The 21852-nt window shown below is 40.8% G+C and overlaps 1 protein-coding gene across 20 annotated transcripts in view; it reads left to right on the forward strand.

The window, feature by feature from the left end:
• The window catches only part of robo2 (roundabout, axon guidance receptor, homolog 2 (Drosophila)), a 303484-nt gene extending 284752 nt beyond the window's left edge, over positions 1-18732 (forward strand). For 7 of the 20 annotated variants that reach the window (XM_078166973.1, XM_078166972.1, XM_078166977.1 and 4 more), the window contains 6 exons: positions 4049-4312; positions 5241-5455; positions 9645-9827; positions 10341-10499; positions 10717-10986; positions 13598-13800. In XM_078166973.1, coding sequence (XP_078023099.1) covers positions 4049-4312; positions 5241-5455; positions 9645-9827; positions 10341-10499; positions 10717-10986; positions 13598-13800 — 1294 coding nt within the window. Of the gene's footprint in view, positions 1-4048; positions 4313-5240; positions 5456-9644; positions 9828-10340; positions 10500-10716; positions 10987-13597; positions 13801-15672 lie in introns of those variants that run through there. The other 13 variants (XM_078166979.1, XM_078166982.1, XM_078166980.1 and 10 more) reach the window with 3 other exon arrangements.
• Positions 18733-21852: the final 3120 nt, after the last annotated feature.

A 21852-nucleotide genomic window follows, 5' to 3' on the forward strand; every position in this document is an offset into this window, starting at 1 on the left:
CAAGAGAGCTTTGCAATGCAGCCCAATTTATTCCGGACTTTTATTCCTATTTTATCTTCTGTTTTATTTCAGTTAGTTGACCCTGTTTCCACTTAGGCCATTAACAGTTACATAGTCAGGTTTTATTTAGCTATATTTAGGATTTCTAACAACTTAAATGGCCGATAACTGATAACAATATTGATATATACACTTTTTTTCTCCACCTAATTTTAGCGATCATCAAGTCTCTTCTGTAGTGGCATTAACATCTTATTATGCATGCATACTCTTATGGTGATGACCCACCAGCAGATGGAGACATGAAATAAAATGCTTTTCAATTAAAGTAATATTAGTTTATTGTGCAAAATAAGAAAAAGCATGTTGGCCGATTCCAATATTTCATTTTAAATCCAATATTGGCTGATACTAACGTGCCAATATTATCATGCATCCCTAGTTTTGATACACATATAAACAATTAACAAATATTTCAATGCAGCACTTTTTTTTTTTTTTTTTGCAAACATTTTTTACAGGTTTAAGTTACGAACCTGAGACTTTTTTATACACACGAAAGACTTGTTTCTCTTAAAATCTGGTCTCAAATTTGTTTAAACTCCATGTTAGTGAGCACTTCTTCTTTTCCAAGATTACAAAGATCAGCTCTATGTGAACGAGATGTGTCTCACTGTGCAAGGCAAATGGTGGTCACACCAGATACTGACTGATTCTTTGGGGTATATCTGTGACAAGAAAAATGCATTTCTGTAGCGCAGTCATGTGAAATCCCAATAAATGTCTTTTTTTCCCACCATAAAACTGCACATTTTAGATTGGCCTCCTATTGTGACCATCCCAGGGCACACCTGTGTAGTAATGATGCTGTTTAATCAGCATCTTGATATGCTACAACTGCCAGGTGGATGGATTATCCTGGAAAAGGAGGAGTGCTCAATAAGATGGATTTTAACGAGAGAAATAAGTCTTTTGTGTGCATAAAAAGTGTTAGATCTTTAACTGAAAGCTGTGGAAAAACAGGAGCAAAAACAAAACTGTCTTGGTCCCACATACAGATATGTAAATGGTTGAAATATTATGTTACAAATGTAATGTATATATTTTGTGAGCAGCTAATCTTATACATGCTCTTATGGGGGATAAAAATGGCAGTACACAACAATTTAACACAGAAAACACAATGGCAGTGTAGTGTAGATATAGAAATCTGAATATTTATATTCTTATTTGTGAAATAAACAGACACAGATAGTATTTTTGTGGCACACCCCCGAGGTCTACAGAATATGCCTATTAGAGATTGCCACCTTTGTTGTGTATGCACTTGAGCTTGCTTATTGCTACCATTGTATGTTTCATCCTCTGACTACCTCGGTAGCAGAGAATCTTGTGTGTTGCTTGCTGGAACAAAAAAGACAGTGCTTGCCAAGGTAAGCAACACCACACATTGCCATGCGCAATAACAAGGTTCAGCTCTGTTTTCTCTGCAGCTAATTACTGTACAACTGTACATCTGGAGAAAAGTGAAGGATCAAAGTGTGTGTGTAGCCTCCACAGGCAGCCAGATAACACACACACGCACTTACGCAGGCTTTTTACACAAAATTCATATACAGATGGCTGCAGATCAAACTATCTGCTGATCCTGTCTTCAATCTATGGGACGACTTCATGACGGGAAAATAAATGGAGGAGAAAAGAAAAACAACATTGGAGCAGTCTCCTGCTGCTGCTACCAGAATGTAGACACACAGATGGTTTCAGATTAATCTATTTGCTGAATTCCATAGTGGGGGAAGAAAATCATAATTGCATTGTTTCATTAAGAGAAAAGCGAGAGACAGACGGACAGAGAGGGGGATTCATATCAGCAGAGTGTTATCCTCCACCTCAGAGTCTGAAGCAAGTGTAAAAAGCTGCCAGAGTTCTTATAGATGTTTGATGCAATACTAATCACTTTTTACGTTTACCTACACACCAGTTGCATTACATTTTAAATCAGCTGGCTCATTTTAACATATCATTTCCTATAATGAATCCAACAGGAGCTCAGACATATTTTGCTGTAGACACAAAGTAACAGAGGCTTATTTAAGTGATGCTGTGTCTCTGTCTTTGGTCCAGTAGTTGCTATGTCCTCTTACTCCCATTTCCAATATGGGAGAGTCATCTGCTTTAATGGGCTATCTGGCAAATGAAGAGTCTCGTGCACTGTAAATCTGAGGCTGCTCTTAATGGCAGCAGATTAAAACAGTTATGTCCTATGGAGTGTGCACTGACAAATTTCTTTAATGAACATTTTCTTTATGGCCAGTATTATTTCAGCATGTATAAGCACAGCTATGAGGAAGTGAAGCCTGACTACCTCTATAATTCCACTCATGGATGTCGTTGAACAAATTCTTTTGAAAGTTGGACAAGGTCACAAAGCTCTGTGTTAGTACATAGGCATTTCTCTTAAAATATTAATACCTGTATGATGTCTGATATTTTCTTTCTTTCAGTAACTGTTTTAAATTGGGAGACATTAACAATATCACTGACCTATTATAGATCTGTTTCTGTCCATGAGTATTTCCAGTTTCTTCTCTCATTAAGCAAAGTGTTTAAATAAATGAGCTGTGTAATGGCTGTGAAACAATTTTGGTTGTGGTGACTTATATATTTTAGATATAGATGATCAGACCAGAGCTAAAATAATTAATCAGTCAATTACTTGATTAAGGCCATAGTTGGTAGCTTTGGTGAAAACTAACCTTTTTGATTTTTTTCTGAAACTGTCACTGTATTCACACAGCACTAAATGAGACACATAGTCTGCAAAAATACAAACTCCTCTGCCTACTCCTAGCTGAGTAGTCTCTAACACAGCTCTCAATAATTGCTTGTGAACAGCTGTCAAACTGTCAAACTAGGCAGCGCTGATCAAATATGAATCAAGATTCTGTTACTGCGTTGCCTATTTCTCACCTTACATGTTTAGAAACATATTTTAGTGCACTGTTTAGTTGTAAAATTAGAAAGTTGGTGCAGGCAGTGGGCAGGGCTTTGTACTTTGGTTGACTGTATCCAACATGGCAGCCTGGTCACAAACCCTCTCATTTTACAGCTAAACAGTACACTAAAATATGTTTCTGAAAACATTTGAGACGAGAACTAGACAATGCAGTAACAGAATCTTGATTCATATTTGGTCAGTGCTGCCTAGTTTCACAATTTTACTGCAGTTCATGAGAATCATTGACATGACTGACAGCTGTGTTTAAGACTCCTCAGCTCTGATTGGAATAAGTGCAGGGACATGATTTTTCCTATAGACAGCAAATATGACACAAAGTTATTTTCAGTTACCAACTTTAACAGAAAATTAATCTGCACATGTTTTGATAATAGACTGATAATTTGTCATTTTTTTTTATTTTTTAAGTAAAAATGTTAAACACCCTCTGATTTCAGCTACTCAATTGTGTGACTTTGCCGCCTTTTTTGGTCATGTACCAATATTTTCTGAGATTTTGTAGACAAATTTTTAATAAAACCAGATTAATCATTAATGATATGCGTATATAAATATATGTACACAGAACTGTGCAAATATTTTAGGCAGATGTGAAGAAATGCTGTAAAGTAAGTATGCTTTCAAAAATAGGAAGCTTAATTGTTACTTTCATTGATTTACAAAATGCAAAGTGAACAGACAAAAGAAAAATCTCAATTAAATCAATATTTGGTCTGACCACCCCCACCCACAGCTGTTTCTGTTTCAGTTAATGACTGTTTTTCTACCTACATATGACACTGATGATCATTAGCACCTGTTTGGTATAATTGGTTAATCAGACACCTGACTATGATCCTACAAAATCCCTGACTTTTTGCAAGTGTACTTACAAGAACTGGTGCTGTTTTGAAGGCAAAGGGTGGTCAAACCAAGTATTTTCCTCCGTTAGATCATTTTGCATTTTGTGAATTGATAAAAATAAACAATTACATTTTATGTTTTTGAACATTTGTGCAGTAAGCATTTCTTCTGTTCTGACATCAGGTACGAGAGTGATGGTTGGGGCCCGCCCATGCCCGTGCAGACCTATCTTCACCAGGGCATGGAGGATGAGCTGGAGGAGGAGGAGGAGAGGGTTCCCACCCCACCCATCCGAGGGGTTGCCTCTTCCCCGGCTGCTGTGTCCTTTGGACAGCAGTCCACAGCCACCCTTACCCCTTCTCCCCGGGACGAGATGCAGCCCATGCTCCAGGCCCATTTGGATGAACTGACCAGAGCATACCAACTGGACATGGCAAAACAGACATGGTAAGCACTGCAGTATAAAATCTATCTAGCTATCTTCAAAGCTATATTGTGATATTTCATAAAATAATTAGTCATTTTAAAATGCTTACTGTACATTCTGCTCTGCGTGCATTGCCGCCAGGATTTATTTTGGTCCTGCAGTATTCTTCATGTCAACAGTGTGTGCAGTGGAGAAAAACCCATTAATCATTTCATTTTAATGGGCCCATGCTACCACTTAGGCAACTACTGTATTTTGCTCACTCTAAGAGACACAATTTCTTACCCACGGTTGTTTACTCCTCCCCACACCCGTACAGCACATTCCATTGTTGTTGTGCTCATGCAAGTCAGATGAAGGCCATGCCTCATTCCGTCGGCAACGCAGGGAGAATGAGAGACTGGCATTCATTCATAATAGTGAAGTGTGTGTGTGGGGGGGAGGGTGACGGGGAAGCCTTGTCAGGAAGGAGATGTCATGTTACCCAGTAATGACTATGTTGGTTAGAGAGCATCTCTGACAACACCAGAGGGCCAGTAATTACAACCAATTCCCACTGCAAACCGCGTCAAAGACATTGCACTCCTCAAACAAACGCGGCTGTCAGCAGAGCGGGTTGCCACTGAGGTGACAGCCATGTGTCGACAGGCCTGGAGAGCGTGCCTTTGTACCATCCGCAGCAGCAATTAGCGGGTCATTGTGTTAGCATGCAAGCAGCAACGTAGAATTAGTGGAATTGTCCAAATTTATTCAGCTCTTCACATATGGAAGAGATCTCTAAAATTAGCTCTGCACTTATAAATACATCCTTATTTTTTTCCATCCTGTGGCAGAGAAGCTACTGAATATTCCCTTTATTTTCTCTGTATTCATCATTCCTCCACATACCGTGATATATATACGGTGTGTGATGCAGTAGAGTAATATACTGTCTCTTTTTCTTCCCAGGCACATGCAGGTTGGCTCACTTCCGCCCCAGGCTCCAGCTCCTCCAGTGGGCTACGTGTCGAGCACAATGGTTTCTGACCTGGAGACTGACCTGCCTGATGACGATGAGGAGGAGGAGGAAGAAGAGGAGGATGAAGGCTATGGAGCCAGGCATCCCCGTGGCATTGAGCACACACCAGGGTCTAGCATGGACAACCTGGACAGCTCTTTAACAGGTAGGGTTGATTCTGGATTTGGGTGCTTCTCCGTTGACGAACATCGTTGTTGTTTGTAATTTACTTCAGTGTATTCTCATGACAAATTCTATTTTTTATACAACTCATTTTTATGTATTTGTACAATATTATTTTAGATACTGATTAATCGAACTTACTACTGTATGTTCTTATTACTCTGAATGGGAAAACATTTCATTCCCATTGTTGCTACATCTTGTCTCACAGCAAATGGATTGGTGTTCGTGACATGTTCTTCATCAGTCTGCTATGCGTACATTTTTATGTGAACATGCTTACTGAGTGTCCCTCAATCAAGTTTTTTAAGCACTTTTGGCAGACTCTGGGGGAATTATAATTATCATTTCCAAAAAAAGAGATAAGAAAGTCCATGAATTTTAAACAGGATAGTGAGAGGGAAATTAAGAGGGGGGGAGAGGCAAAGCGAGAGTGACTGTGATTTAACTCACACACAGCACCGGAGCCAGCGCCACCCATATCTTCCCGAGGAGATTTGAAATAAATTTCACGTGCGGCATATTCCATTGCAGACTAGAGGCACCATTTCCATTTTTACAACTCACTGAAAACTTTTACAGCCGTCTGTCAGGGGGGGCATATGAAGGGCATGACATTGCAGCGGTGGAGCGGGTTCTGGACTGCTGCTCTCATACTGACCAGGTCACAATATCCATCTGTAAACTAGAGACGAAAACTGGGAGATATTTCTTAGAAATGTGGCTATCATGCTCTGTAGGGATATGTTGTGATACAAAATGCTGGTGTAGTGTAATCCTGTGGCTCTGTGTATCTATCAGGTCTTCCAGTAAAGTCTGTGAATACTAAAAAATAAAATCCATATTGGGAAATTTATGGGTGGCAAGAAACAGGGAGCAAGTAGACATATACTGTATCTGAAGGTAGAGGAGCTGAGCCAGTTGAGAGAAAGCATGAGAATAAGAGGGTTGACAGTACTGCTTGTTGGCCTACCCTGTCAGCGGCAGCCCTAAAGAGTAGTTTTCCATGGGATGATGGAACAGTGGTTTTGGTAACGCTGACACATGCTACTGCTGATGTATTTAGAGGAATATAAAGCAGCAACTGGGCCCTAATCTACTGCATCTCTCCTCCACTGTATTACTCTTAAGACAGCACTATTTCTTCTTATCTCTCTGCAAGTCTGCCTCGCATCCCATCGTTTTACAACACAGACACAGCCTCAGCTCCAGGGTTAGCGAAAGGAAGAGAGGGAGGATAGGGGGAAACCGCTGAGATTTATTGTGGCCACCATTTTGAGGCTCTACAAATAGGGGAGGGTAGGAGTGAGATTCCTGTCGAGCCTCGCTTGATAGATTTGTCATTCCTTTAATAATATGGAAATAGGTCTGTTGTCATAATGTTAAACCAAAGGCCAGTAAACATTTTTTCACCGTTGCCCCAGAAAAAAGGCCAAAAAAAGCCTGCTCCTCCCAGGCAGATTGTCTGCACGGGCTTTCCAGTGTGTTATTCTGTTCTCTGAAATAATACAACACATTTTTTTTAGCAGATAAATGTAAATCCTGATGTTGTGGTGGGTATTGCGGAGCCATGTCTTACTTGAGCCAGAGAGATGAAGTGAACACATAGGTATTACCTGGCTTTGTGCGTAGGCGTTACAGGTCATGTAAAGCTGAGATGTGGTAGCAGCGAGGCTGTTACGCCTACAATGAGCTGAAAGCCGGGCTGTTCTGGGCGATTACTCTCCCATAAAGCCTTGCCAGGTTTGTGAGGAGCAGGGTCACGTCTCCTGACGGCAGGTAGAGACGCCTGCTCGTCAGGGGGAATGATTTTCCTGCTTAACGACATGCAGATTAGGGTTTCCGTCAGTATAAATCAGTTTTAGTGGCAGGAGGGACCCGGGCTGGGTTTTACTGCCCCCCAACCATCTCCCGTTTACTGGCCTTTCTCTAACAGCGCATGGAGCATGGAAGGTGTCAGCCAGTGGTTTTTAGAGTGCGCGGCTTGGCCCATTGCTCTGGTTCAAGACACGATAAAATGACAGACCCGCAGTGCAAACCTTTGTCTGGAGCTATGGAGAGAAATACCACATTTCTGGTGCAAAAAGAAAACTTGATTGAATTTTTTATCAAATTATGTGACAACGATCACAGTTTGATTGGACTGCTATTTCTGAGAATAGGAGTGCTCCAGAGGTTCAGCAGTAGAAAGTGGCAGTTAGTGCAACTGAAAAGTCATTCTGTGATGTGATTTGCTGAGGCAGTGTTCCTTCGCTGAGCCGGAGGAGTTGGAAGCTTCAGTGCTTTGGCTGGCACTGCCTATACTTCAATATCTGCTCTATTCTTTGTGGGAGGATTGGACCCAGTGGAATTGCTGTCTTTCTTTCTTAGAGAAAAACTCTTAGAAAAGAATTTCAAAGAAAATAGCTACTAGGCAAGATGGAGGGCTCGAAGTAGTTACTGCCTTGGATTTCAGTTAGCGCTATAAAAATGGGTTGTGTAAGGGCCTCTCTACCTTATGCAAGCTGATATTTTATACAAGTTTCCATTAATCTGAGAGAAATTTTACTGCAATAGGGGTGAAAATCTGTTGCAACTTCAGCTGTCGAAGGTGCAACTCCCTGAAGTCACATCCAGGGACTGAGTAACCACCTCTTAGAGACATATGGTTTAAGACGCAGAGACTCGCAGATGGTGAAGTTGGAAAACTCTTTGATGGGGATTTCCCAGTGCATCTGGATAAATAACCCACAATCATATTGCCAAGTTTTATTTGAAATTTTAAATGTGTCATATTGTATTGCACCATCTGTGAGCCCAAACTCTTAATACTGCAGCTAATATAGTACGTGTGAGTTGTATTCATGTAGATTTCTGAACTCTGCCAGCTGCTCGGGCCAGGATTATGCCACCTTTTGTATTATACTGACCTTTTAATAAATCCTGCTGCTAACTTTTTGTCCCCATCGCTCCCTCTACAACCTTTACCCCCACACCTCCCCAGCTCTCTGTTACAGCAGTCTGTTCAATCACATTACTCTTGTGTTCTGTGTGAGGAAGAGATAGAGTGTGTGAGCAGCGCACTTGGGTTAGTGCCACTTGAGCAAAGTCTGCCAAACCAGTCCCACTGAAAGCTGTCACATTAGCCGACTGTTCTCTGTGTTTCTGCTTGCCAAAGTGGCGTATTTTTTATTGGCAGGCAGATACTTTTTATATTTAAAGTGCTGGCCTGGCTTTTTATGTGAAGAAAAAAAATCAAAGCATGAAGAAATACTTAACAGTAGCACAGATGTATAAGCCAAAAGTCTTACGATATGTGCGCATCCTCCTTATGCGCACACTTTCGATTTTGTCAGATATTCAAGTATGAGAATGAGGCAATTGATTTAATCTTCTGTCTTTTCATCATCTTTAAAACAACATACAGTACATGAGTTAATCTGTCCAAAACTACAGTAACTATAAGTGAGATGCCTTGATTTTGCATTAAAATTCTCTCCTCTCTTAAGATTGTAGCACCTTTTCAAAATGGTGGCTGTGCATTTTAAACAGGAATAAACAAAACTGTGTGTGCATACCACCAGGTGTTTGATTCAATACACTGTTTGGTGAGATGCTTCATCTGTGTCACCTGAGGCAGTTTTGTAGCTAACTCTGCTCTGCACAGGTGCGCTCATTGTTCTTTATCAAAAGAAGAGCGAAATTAGTTGATGCCAGTTCTGCTGTTCCACTGTGTACATTCTGGTGTGTGTGTGTGTGTGTAGGTAGGTGTGTGTAGGTGTAGGTGTGTAGGTGTATGTGAGTGTGTGCGTGAATATATGTTCTGCATGTGTTTGTAGTAGATGAAAGAGGACAGGCCAGAACAGAATGACTATACAAAAGCACTCACCTGCAAGAACAGAAATGCCCTGCAGCAAATATGAAATCATTTGAGTGTAGGAGGTTAATATTACCTTTTTTTATTATTAAGATCACTCAATACATTTATCCATCTAAATGTGAAATCACAGCACAGGTGTTCAAAATGTCAGATCAGATCTCTATAAAGGTTATGGCCACTGAGCTGTAAAGTATGAACATGATGCGGTTGAATTTGAGTGTTACGATATAGGAAAAAAAATATTAATTTACACACACACACACAGTTGAACATACTCACACACACATTTTCTGAAACCTGTGGTGTTCCGCAGGGTCCATGGTGAATGGGTGGGGCTCAGCCTCGGAGGATGACCGTAATTTCTCAAGCCATAGGTCCAGTTTGGGCAGTTCGTCTGATGGCTCCATCTTTACCCACTGCAGCTTTGCCCAGGCCCTGGTGGCCGCTGCAGACAAGGCAGGCTATCGCCTTGAAGGCACTAGCCTCAGCAAGAGAGGTTGGTGTGTGGAGACCAGCTACACACTGCCAGACTGGAACTTCTACCAGTGGCAGATGATTTGTTCCTTTCTGCTCTGATTCTTCCTCCTGTCATCCATTGGCTGATGTTTCCCCCATAATGTTGGCTTAATGTTGGATTTCCTCTCTGCTGCTTGTGGACACTGTGTCCAGGTTGTGCATGGCACCTGTTCTCCATGGCCAGACTGCGGCTATCTCCCTGTCGTCAACTTTGACTCAGTTCCTCTATGACTCATCTGGCTTTGCACTCTGACTTTCTCGGGTTAAATGAGTAATAACAGGGTGATATGTTATACTTGCAGCCTTTTACAGGCTTCTACCAGAATGCTTTCTCCTCTAATGACAACCTTTACCTTGGCCTTCTAATAGGTTTTTGACTCTTGATTGATAACCTCTACCTTTCTCGATGACAGCCTCAGCTCCACTGTCCAGGCATTAGCTGCTTAATGTCTTTATTAACCAGCTGGCTTGTGGTCCTGTATCCATCTTGCAGGTAAAGGCTTGTCCCACAGGCCCCGGCCCAGCAGTCCATTCTCAACAGATGGCAGCACAGTCGGCACACACAGCTTGGGCCACCAGAGGGCCACCAGGCCCACACGCAAACCCCGAAGCCAGGGCACAGCACCCCACCGGAGAGATGCTGGTGCAGACGGTGAGGCAGCAACTGAATACACATTTTAAATAGTTTATGTAGAAAGTTCCATCTGTTGTTTTATAAGCTAGAAGGAGTTATATTAATATGTAATATAATATCGGAGGGAATGTGTCCCAACATGATTAGAGTCTTCAGTTTTATATTAGTGAGCAACATCTTATGAGTAATTTATGGCTTTGTTGTATTCATTCTGTGGGTTTCCCCTTTGACACAGACCTACCTCCTCCCCCTGAGCCTCCTCCCTGTCAGGGGCAGCAGGGCCGTATCCAGGGGGCCCGCAGTGTAAGCAGCATGGTACCCCCTACAGATAGGAAGGCTTCATCTCTGGAGCGCCCGCCTATGTCAGGACCCCTGTCTGGGCCAGAGGACATGAAGAGCTCCATTGACAGACAGGCACGCACTTCTCTGGAACATCATCGCCAGGCTCAGGACAGGCTGGGCTCCATGGACCGAGCTGATGATGGACGCAGGGGACACAAAACAGGTACAGCTGAAACAAGACTGAAGTCTTAAGCCATGCCAGCAGCCCTGTGAAAACTGTACCTGTTACACTCCTCATGCTCATTAACATTCTAACATAAGCGTGTAAGTTAACGTGCTTGCAGTTGCAATCTTTTTAATGTTGAGCATGCTTTATCAAAGTCTCCAAAATTTGTGTGATCTATGATTGAGATCATAAGTTATTTTCTCCAGAGGGACAAGAGCCGTGATCTGTGATACCCACATACTAACCAAGGGGACCTGCAAAGCAGACCACCACAGCAAGATGCATTTTTCAGCCAAAAATAGAAGGACTATTAATAGAGATTTGGTGTCCTTATCAAAAAGATTTTCCTGATTATGGTTTAACAGGTAAAATGAAGACAGTGTAAACCGTTTACCGTTAACTTCCTAATTCACAGAATTAACCTTTTTCCAGATTGTCTAGATGCAATCACATGGACAGAACAAGTCGATAAATGTACCCTTGTGTGTTTTACATTTATAACAGAGGTTTGAGCTGTTGGGGAACATTCTCTGGAGGTGAGGTGGAGGTGTAAAATAAGTTTAATGGAAACATTTAAAATTTTATTCATGTACAGAAATTGAATTGCATTTCAGAAAGATTGGTCCACTCTGCAGGACTAAATGTAACCCCCAGATTGTGTTCTCACAATGGCTTCAGGAATTCACAAGCTGAGGAGTCAAAATACTGCAGTGGAGTATAAATCTTTCAGATTATTCCCTCGAGAGATGTGGCCGAGACCGTGGCATTTTCCAACGCTGACAGTTTTACACAGATCTTGTTAAAAGCGATTATATAAAGTGATGAATTTGGAGATATTTGGAAAAGTCCTTTTGCGGAATGTCAAAATCAGTTCTGATTTGCTCAAAAGATTTTACAGAATCTGAGATCAACAGCCCAGCAGGATCTGATAGGCCCTTGAACGCCCACTCCAACAGACTAATACTCCTGAGCTGCACCGGTTGATCAGGGTTTAATGCCAGGAGTGTCCAAGCAGAAATAACACAGGGGATTTTTAGATATTTTCTCAGATCCCTCCAGACCAGGAGTGTGTTATAAATTACATTATTATTTAGAGAACTAACTGGTTTATATTGCTGATAAAGGGAAGGGATTTAAGCCTTTGAGGGTAACATGCTAGAGACTCAAGACCCCACCATAAGGAGTCCTTCTTATTCTATAACGGGCAGCTGGAACTTTTGACCTGCTTGTGTTGAAGGATGAAAAGTCAGGGGATTACCAAACTTATTAAGATTAATTCTTTGGCACTCCATCCGACTGAAACAATTTAATCTGTACCAAGTGTTAAACTGACAGATGCATGGACAGACCATCGCTACCATGCTGCGAGCACGGTTACTAAAAGTTCAAGGGAGCCATGTATCTTTTTATGGTAGTACACTTTAGGCTTTACGTAAGCACTTACCCTAATTATTTCTAAAAGTGAAGGGCTAACAAAATTGTACTATACACCAAGTCTGCACTACTTTCCATCAAACAAAATCCATGAAATTATTTTGCTAACTTGAAATGATTCATCACTAAGGAAATAAAACATCTTGAATTCACATTCTGAATAAGTGGACATTTACCTGATCTTGACTGATGTACTTGTTACAAACGGGTCTTTACAAGAGATTGTAAATGAATGTCTTCATAGCAAAAAAAGCATCAAGGACACAGGAGTTTCGCTGCTGCTGTAACTTGACAATGAGAGATTTTTTTCTCTGAGTTCTTGTGTTGAAGTTAGCTTCCATGCTGTGCTAAGACTGGGCTCCCATGAACAGATTGCACTGTCTGCCACTTGCTCTGGTTTCCAGAATGCCCCCCTCAGCCTCCCCAATGCCCCTGTAACTGTTGCCAATATCATCCTGCTCCGCTCCAAGAAAGGCAGGAGGCCCCAGCAACTGAAATGCACTCTAATCGCTTCGGCTTTCTTTTCTCACACAAAAAACAGCCACTCTACACCCCATCTGTGTGTGTGTGTCAGTGCTCATGCGTATGTGCCCGCATGCATGTGTGCTTGTGACCATTAGAGATCTCCATGCTGTGCGTCCTGCCCTCTTTGTGCCAGAACTTTCTCAGACAGTTAATCTGAGACTGTGAGACAAAGACAGGTGCCGCAATCAGCATCTTTACAAAAAACCCCATAGGTGAATTCCCCTATGTGTCAGAGTGCTGACTGATTCACAGTAGAATCCACTGAGGTCGGGGCAGACTCTATTACAGTCATTAGCGGAGCAGTGGGGAGCAGTTTGATGAGATTTCACGCAACGACGAAGACTGCTGAGGGTCAATGTTATGCTGCCCTGCAGCAGGGGGTGCCACAGCAGCCAGTGGTCCCTCTGTTATTGTATTTACCCCCTCATAAGGCTGGTAGCTGCAAGGCTGAGAGTCCTCTCTGTGGCATGCCCTGGCATAGCCTGTTGGCACTGCCACTCTGCAGATGTCAGGAGGAAGGGGGGTTTGCAAAGTGCTCTTTGTCTCCATGCATCAGATGTTAGATGTGTTTCACTGCAACAATAAAAGTCACGTGTTGTGTCTACTTTTCAAACTTGAAGAATGCCTTTTGATCCCTTTGTGTTTTCAGAGGACGGGTGCCTGCCATACAACAAACCATCCTTCCCCTCCCCTGGTGGCCATAGCTCCTCTGGCACAGCCTCCTCCAAGGGCTCGACGGGGCCACGCAAGAACGAGGGTCCACGACAGCCACAACAGTGGACCGCCACAGAGCATGCTGAATTCCTGGGGACCAACGGACAGGGACATTACTCCGGAGAGTTATGTGAGTAACTTTGTATTTTACAGCAGTGTTTTATGATATACAGCACTGCATGTGTAGTGAAAAAGTCCTCTTGTATAGTTCAACCTTTCTGAGCTCTGGGAGGTCAGCAACTTGTCTTTTTTACATTTCTGTTTGCGTATGAATTTAACAACATACAGCATGTTAAATAATGAGCTTTAGAGATGTTGATAGGCATATATATTTAAAGGGCAGGTCCATCTGAGTTGTTTTCTGTGTTTTTCAAACTGAAACTCCCACTGAACTGTTATTGAAAAGCACAGATGTAGGTTACAGTGCTGATTTCAATCCCCATTTATAGATCCACAGTCAGTTTATTACCTCCAGTAATGGTCGCCATGTTCAGTTCCAAAGGTCACACAATAACACAAACTAGTAACTTCTTGTATTCTGCAAAATAAAATGACTGTTTCTGTCAAAGGAGTCTGGTGGCTGTGGACAGGAGCACCAGCAAAACATGAATTATCCTCTTACACAAAATACAACCAAAACAATATCAACATCAGTTAAGTGTGTGCTATGTTTAGATAATTTTACCGCATTACCTTGCTATCAGACAGCCATTTTCGTTGGTTAGCTGAAGCCATTATCTATGCTCCCTTCAAAGCCAGGACACTCTATTAACAGAAACAGTAATTGAAAAAATTGTGACTTTCAGAACACAACCAAGGTGGCGTCCACAGCAGTACGTGGGTTTATGTGCAGCAAAGACATAATGCACAAACCTATCTCACGTCATGTGGGTAAATGTTTTTAGAAGAGCTAGAGAAAATAGCATTTTGAGGCTAAAACATTCATACATTTTGACCCAAATTTAAATTTTCGGATTTGAATACATCAGGAGCACTCGTGCAAAGCTACAAAATAAAAACACACAAAAAAAAAAAAATTATGGAGGCACCCTTTAACTTCAAAGACACCCAGGCCAGTTGTTTTCCATTCTTTTAGCTGCCAGCTAATATCTGATTAGATCAATACAGTATCTTTAATTAGCTGTGTGTCCTTCCTGTAAATATTCTCCCTGTACTGTTGTTCAGTGTTTAGACAGCTAATGTGAACTGGAGGTAAATACATTCTATGTGTCAGCAAAATTAGCCAGCAGAGTTTATTCTGATTTACCATAAAAGTTTAATTAAAAGCCTAATTCCAATTAAACATCCAGTCCCTTTTAGTAGCCTGGTGTAGCTACACATTTTGACAAATAAAGGCCTGTCTCAAATCACACATACAAATATAAATATTTACACTTTTGTCAATATGGAGATGCTACACATCGTTAGCTCAGTTCAGTTCATTTTACCAAAACCATCAGCACCAGAGAAGACTAAGTCATTCAGATCTACCAGTATGATGAAAAAACAAGTGGTGACTCCCTATGTTACCTCTGAAGCTGTCATAAAGTCAGAATATGTGTCCAATACTCAATTACCCAGGAAGTTACTCCTATTCCTTTAGTCCGTAAGGGTCCACCAATCAAAAGTGTTTTTCATAAACAATGTATCCAAGTTACGAATATTGTTTTAACAGGATAAAGTTGTGTTGCCTTAAGTCTTGAGTGCCATGAAATAAACAATTGATATGCTATCCGAAGCCTAATTTTTATACAAGTAATATTCAAACTGGTTGAAATGAGCAGTGTGATTGTATTTCCCATCTTTGCTGAGCTTTAACAGCTTTATGTAAGAGGAATTAGAAATATAGCTCCCCGTCCCAAATATAAGCCTGTTGAGTTCAGTGATTTAAGAAAATAATTGCCTGGGCTACTGTTAAAAGTTTTACAGTATGCTAAGCTGAGTAAGTACCCCCTTTTTTTTCTTTCCTCAAAATAAAACCGCATTTTCCCTTTTGTTTCCTTCTCACAGAGTGATCTGCCTGGGATGTGAACTGGAGAAAACCCGGTCTGTCCTCGAAAGAATGACGCCCCCCTTGTTGGGGCAGCGAACTTTGTCCTTATCTGTGTGTCCTCAGAGGGAAGGAGTGCAGCTGAGGGCACCACAGAGAGAAGCAGTGTCACAGAACTGTAAATGTGATGTATAGACACAGACATACTGTACATCTCACTATGTTTTCGTCCTCAAGAAAATATTTTCCACCTCCTACCTTACTGTAATTTTCTTTTTGTTAGAAAAAGGCAAGTGAAAAAAAAAAAAAGAAAACATCTATACGAGAACAAATTTTCTGGTAACTGCCCTTGGGGAAAAGGGAATTTTGTTTCCTGTAAATATATTCTTTAACTTGTTGTTGCATTGCTATGCAAGCCGAATTCAGTTTGAGCTTTTTATTTCCATATACAGGAACAGTTGGTTTTATCTGGTTATTTGTATTATATGTGAATTGAGTGGCTATTGTGCCATAAAATAATTGTTTTATAATCCATTGTTTGTTAATAGTTACCATTAATTATTCTCATTATTATTATTAATTATTGTTTTTGCACTGCAATTTTTGGTGATAAGCACAAAAACATAGCTCCTGCTGACATGAAGAACCGGAAGAATATGTGAAGAGGAGTTTCTGTACTGTAAAGTAAAGAGAAGAAAATTATATACTAATGTACAGAGAGATATTAAAGAGTACGGCTTTGCTCGCAGACAGCAACAAATAAGGCACCCGTTTCCATAGTTGAGACTAATTGGGTGGCAGACACACAAGGGTCCCGAGGGTCTGAAGGGCAGACATGAGGCTGGGAGAATTGTACACAGAGGATACTGTATTACTGTAGGTGACCGAGTTGATTATTTAATTCCTAATTAACTGTCCTAAAACAATAGTTTGTTATCAGAAACATTGGGGTCAATGCTTGGGGTGACTCCAGGCGCTGCTCTGTTTTTAGAAACAGGCTTTTTTCAAGTTTTGTTTATATGATTTACTGCCTAAATAATTTTTCCTACACTGAGTTTACGCTCCTCATTCAGTATAATAGCACACTAGCCATAAAACAGCCAAAAGGGAGGAGGAGTCAGTGGATCTGCCCGCATGCTGTAGTTCAGTCATAGCACTTACAGAGGCAGATTTATGATCCTTCTATAGCCTTAACAGGTACGCAGACATCACCGAGGAGTATTGTGCGTGATTAGTAGCAATTATACTCCCAAGCCTGCCTAAAATATCAGTGGAGCAACATAATTTGTTTACATCTTTTATGCTTTGAATTTTATGTCTTTGGTTCCATCATTTTAATATTTGCTTTTTACAGCACTTACTGTTTTATGTTTGTGATATTATTTGTGGTGCAGTATCATCCGAGAAAACAACACGCTGACCCGCTCAGTCCGGCTAAGTGCTGTTTAAATTAGGTAAGCTATTAAAGCAGCTGTTGCTCTAAAGGTTGGTGCCTCGGTTGCCAATAAACTACGATCAGCACAGTCTTGTGTCAATGACTTTGAGAAGAAATGGTGTGTGCACGATTTACAACGTAGCTTTGAGTCACTGTTTGAAGTGATAATGGGAAAAAAAGCCTTGTATATTAACAAGCAGGTCCCACTGCCTCCATGTCTACAGCCACAGTGTGGAGCAGAACACTTTCTATCTGCCTGACCGCCACAAAACACACACTTATCATCTGCCGCTTTTGACTTCTCAGCCTCTGAATCTCGATTTTTTTTTTTTTTTTTTTGTCTCTTCAGACGATGTTTCATTGGTTGTCCTTTTTTTAAATGAAAAGCTTGTTTCTTTGTATGCCTTTTATGGACTCCAAAACGCTGCTTACAACAATGTTTTCAATATTAATGTTCAGGATTTTTGTGGTTCAATGACTGTTTGTTTTGTCTTTTTTTGTACTGCTAATGTTGATAAAAAGGGGGGTGGAAACTAAAGGCCGTCAGATGCTGTTGTACTGTTGTCGTCATGCCATTGTCATTTTATATCATCCACCCAGTGGCCAGTGTTCTGGAAATGAGGTGCAAAGAGTATCTCAGGTTATTTTACATTCTGGTGGTGTTTATGTATGTGTATATATGTGTATATATCCATACGCATCTCCACTTGATTATGCCATTCCATTTTCATTGACAAAAATATCCCTCTCATGTCCGATTCTGTCGTCCCCTCTTTTCTTTTCTGCTGTGGATTTTGATTCTGAGTATAATGTGCTGGTTCATCCACCTTAAGACAAGATGTCAGTAAAAGAACATACCAAATTAAGATTGATATTTCTAATGTCTAATGCGTTTTAGTGTCTCTTTAATACTCATTGTTTTCTTTTAAATCACAGTGTCGTTTTGTATTTATTAAAATGATAATAAAAGTATATTGTGAAATATGCATAAAAATTCGTGGAATATAAAATGTGTTTTCTGTTCCTTGTAAAGTTTGCTGTCAGAGCCGAGCAGCGAGGCCATAAGGAGATGATAGGCACACTGTGCTCACAGCACGGTGGAGTGCCGGGTCAGTAGTCGTCTGAGTCACTCTTCGTCCTGCATGTTCACCGCACTGCTCCTCTCATGTCAAAACGAAAGAAACTTAAAACCTTTTTTGAACACAAGGAGCAAAAACGCTCACAATTTGCTTGTCAAGACAATAGAGAAAACGTCTTTTTGGAAGGATGAAAGTACTTTGGCTTTCCCTCTCTTTTGTTCATTTTCTCAATATTGTTGATTCTTTGTAGCCTATCTGTGTGTTGCCTTTTTTCTATAAAAGAGGATAAAAAATGACAAAAAGAGAAAGTTGTTGGGTGAAGTCTTTCTGTACAGTATGGGGTGAGGTGACACCCCGATCCAATGCCATTTCTACCGTACAGTACATTCTGCTTTATTTTCTGTAAACCACCTTCTGTATTCACTTGCATGTCCTTGTCTAAGAAGAGAGTGGATCAAGAAAATAAACTTTTACAGTCTCATTCCCATGTCCTGTAAGATAAATCCATGTTCTTTTTTTCCTTGTACCTGGATCAATATCAAATAAAATATTTTTGAAAAATGAAATTGCCTGAAATTCCTGCTCGTTTTTGGTGCAAAGATGCTGCACAGCGGGGCTGACAAGTCCAAATTGGGTGTTGAAAAAAGGACGAAAATACAGGAAATTACACAGCAAAATGTAATTTCTTGTGTATTAGCTGTAATATTTCTGTTTTCGTACGTTACTTCCTCATACTGCAGCAGCAACATGAACAAATGGCAAGTTTGCCTGTTTCTTGATAGTGTTTGACTCAGCAACAACATGCATAGTTATTTTGTGATGTGTGTGTGTGTGTGTGTGTGTGTGTGTGTGTGTGTGTGTGTGTGTGTTTGTAGAAGAGCTCCTGACTCAGCTGTGCTTTTTATGTCAAACCAATCCCTACCTTGATCCTTCTGGAGGAGCAGCTTCAAACACAAATCCAAATCTCCTAAATCACAGAGACAGGCAGCTTGCTTTCAAGCTCTCTGACATGGAGCTCAGAGAAATAACTTGTGAAAGAAATGATGCAAAACTGGAGATGTAAAACTAGGACCAGCTTCTGTAGCAGCATTATGTGCAAATATGAATTAACAGTAGAAAAATAGTGTGGTCGTTATCTTCTATATTTCTCCATCAGACATTGTTCATATTCCTTGTTGAATCAGTCTGTCCATACTCCAAACAGGGACTGATTTCACTGAACAGAACACACCACCTATCCTGACAAATATGGCCATCGCTGCATTACTGAGCTGTCTGTGGAGCAGTGAACTGGCATCAGTGTTTTCTACCCAACGTGAAAGGAAAAATAGCCTTTCCCTGGAGCTCACTGGTGGCGGGTCAGAGGTTGCTTCAGTCTGTGGTTTGGACTCTGCTGGTGCAAGTTTTATTTAGGAAATGCTGAAGTCATTGAGGGACACCCTCAATGGCCTGTATGGGGAGCATGGCAGGATGTTGTTGTGACCTTTACTTTGTTTCTTAATGTTGACCATAGAATTACTTTTCACCAGAGGGCCCTAGTGGTTTGATGGTTAAAGTGTAAACCATATAACTGCAGTGTGTATTGTTTGATTGTAGTTGGAGATCTCTGGGAACCGGAGGGTCGCTGGTTCAAGTCTCCACATGGACTGGGCGCCCTCTGGATCAGTGGGTAGAGCAGGCGTTCCATGTATGAAGGCAATGTCTTTGCACAGCAGCCACCGGTTTGATTCCAGCCTGGGGCCCTTTGCTGCATGTCGTCCTCTCTCTCTCCCCCTTCACGCTTAGACTGTCCTATCTAATAAAGCCAAAAAATATACTTTAAAAAGAAGTCTCCATACAGCCCAAGTATGGAGTGTGGACTACCAGTTTGTCTCCTGGGCACTGCTGAGGTGCCCGTGAGCAAGGCACCAAACCCCCCAAACTGCTCCAGGGGCACCATACTATGGCCGACCCTGTGGTACCACCAGTGATTTCATGTGTTCAATGTGTACAAAGAGGGATACTTGGACGCTACATCTCAACTGCCAATTTCCATGTGGGTGATATGGCTTGAAAAATAAAAAGTAAACTTATTCTAAAAAATTACAATTATAAAAATGATCTTTGTCACATGCTAATGCCCTTCTCTGCCACTACTATTTCCTGTCTGCCTCCTAACTATAAACTGTCCGAAAAAGCTTAAGAAATCAATGGATACATTACAAATACATACAATATTACTATAATAATATTGAAAGCCAGCTGTGTGTGAGATATGGACCTGGTGATGGAAGCTTTACAGCATGAGCCTGAAGCGTGTTTTAGCTGCAGAGGCTTTCTCACAAGGTTGTGTTCTTACTGGCCATAAACGCGGGAGAACAAAATACCAGTTCATTGCATAATGAGTGCTGCCACTTCATGTGAAGTGATGAAGGCCAGCACCAGTAGGCAGTCTGCATGTAACATTGTGCTATCTAATGGGCCTCGTGGCAAGGTGCCTTTGTGTCAGAGATCTGTGCAGCAGCCCCATCCACTTGGTTTGTGGTATTAAAATCAAATCTGGATTGACAATAGAAAAAAAACACATTCAGACAAAGAGGTCTGTATACAGGAAAAAAGACAACATCAGAGCGAGGGGAAATCTTTATATGACAAGGAGCACAAATAAATGTTTTTTGCAGCATTCTTATTTTTAAAATTTACCGTTTGCCGTTTACACTGGCTAAATTTGGATTTATGAATATGATACTTTGCTGAAATAATCATTTTAAATGTACTGACATTGCTAGAACAGGTACAACATTGTTTCTGAAAACAATTAATGTGATCATAGTTAACCCATCTACCTAAGAGGGCATCTAACAGGTATAGTCAATAATATGATAATATAATTATCCATAACTAACATTGTGTTTATATATAAAATCATTTTAAAGTCGTGTAATTTAAATCCTGCAGTAATTCAGAAAATGCCCTGAGGGTGAGTGTTTTATCACACCTGGAACAAGGTAAGACAGCTCACTATGTTACTGTGTGTTTGTCACTGGCTGCTTTAACCTTTTCAAAGCTAAGCCTATTTTATAGGCCTCTGCTCAAAAATTGCATACCCATAATTATACCCATAACACTTGTGAGATTTGTTAAGATGTGTAAATATCAGTATATGTGTTATATGTGAAGAGTAAATGAAGATGGCACACAGCACAAATGAAACATTTTGAGGTTCGTCTAAAAACAAAAAATAAGCATTTGCAGGATGAGTATCCCTTTGGAATGATGCAGCTGCAGCTCTTAACCTCTATTACATCATAGTACAATATGTGAACATTAACTCTGCAAAGGTTGATTCTGATAAAGTGAAGCAGAACAATATTATAGAGGTTTTAGTACAGAAAATTCAGGTGAGCTCTCCGAAATTGCTCCATGTTTGCATATGATTTTTGTCATGTACAGTCCTATATCTTTCATTTTTTGTTTCTGTAAATCTTTAATGATGTTTAGGATATACACATACAACTGTCCGTTTCGTTTTTTTCATGTATTTCCCACTCCAAACTGAACAATACACACCTACTACATTTGAACCTGAGTTTTTATTCTGAGCTTTGGAGGCCTGTATCTCCGCGAAGGCTTGGTCGATTTGAGTGATTGACACCTCGTTTGATTTGTTAGAGCCAATAGAATGACGCTATACCCACCAAAACGAG

Source organism: Epinephelus lanceolatus, chromosome 4 (genome assembly GCF_041903045.1).
Source record: "Epinephelus lanceolatus isolate andai-2023 chromosome 4, ASM4190304v1, whole genome shotgun sequence".
Classification (NCBI taxonomy): Eukaryota; Metazoa; Chordata; class Actinopteri; order Perciformes; family Serranidae; genus Epinephelus; species Epinephelus lanceolatus.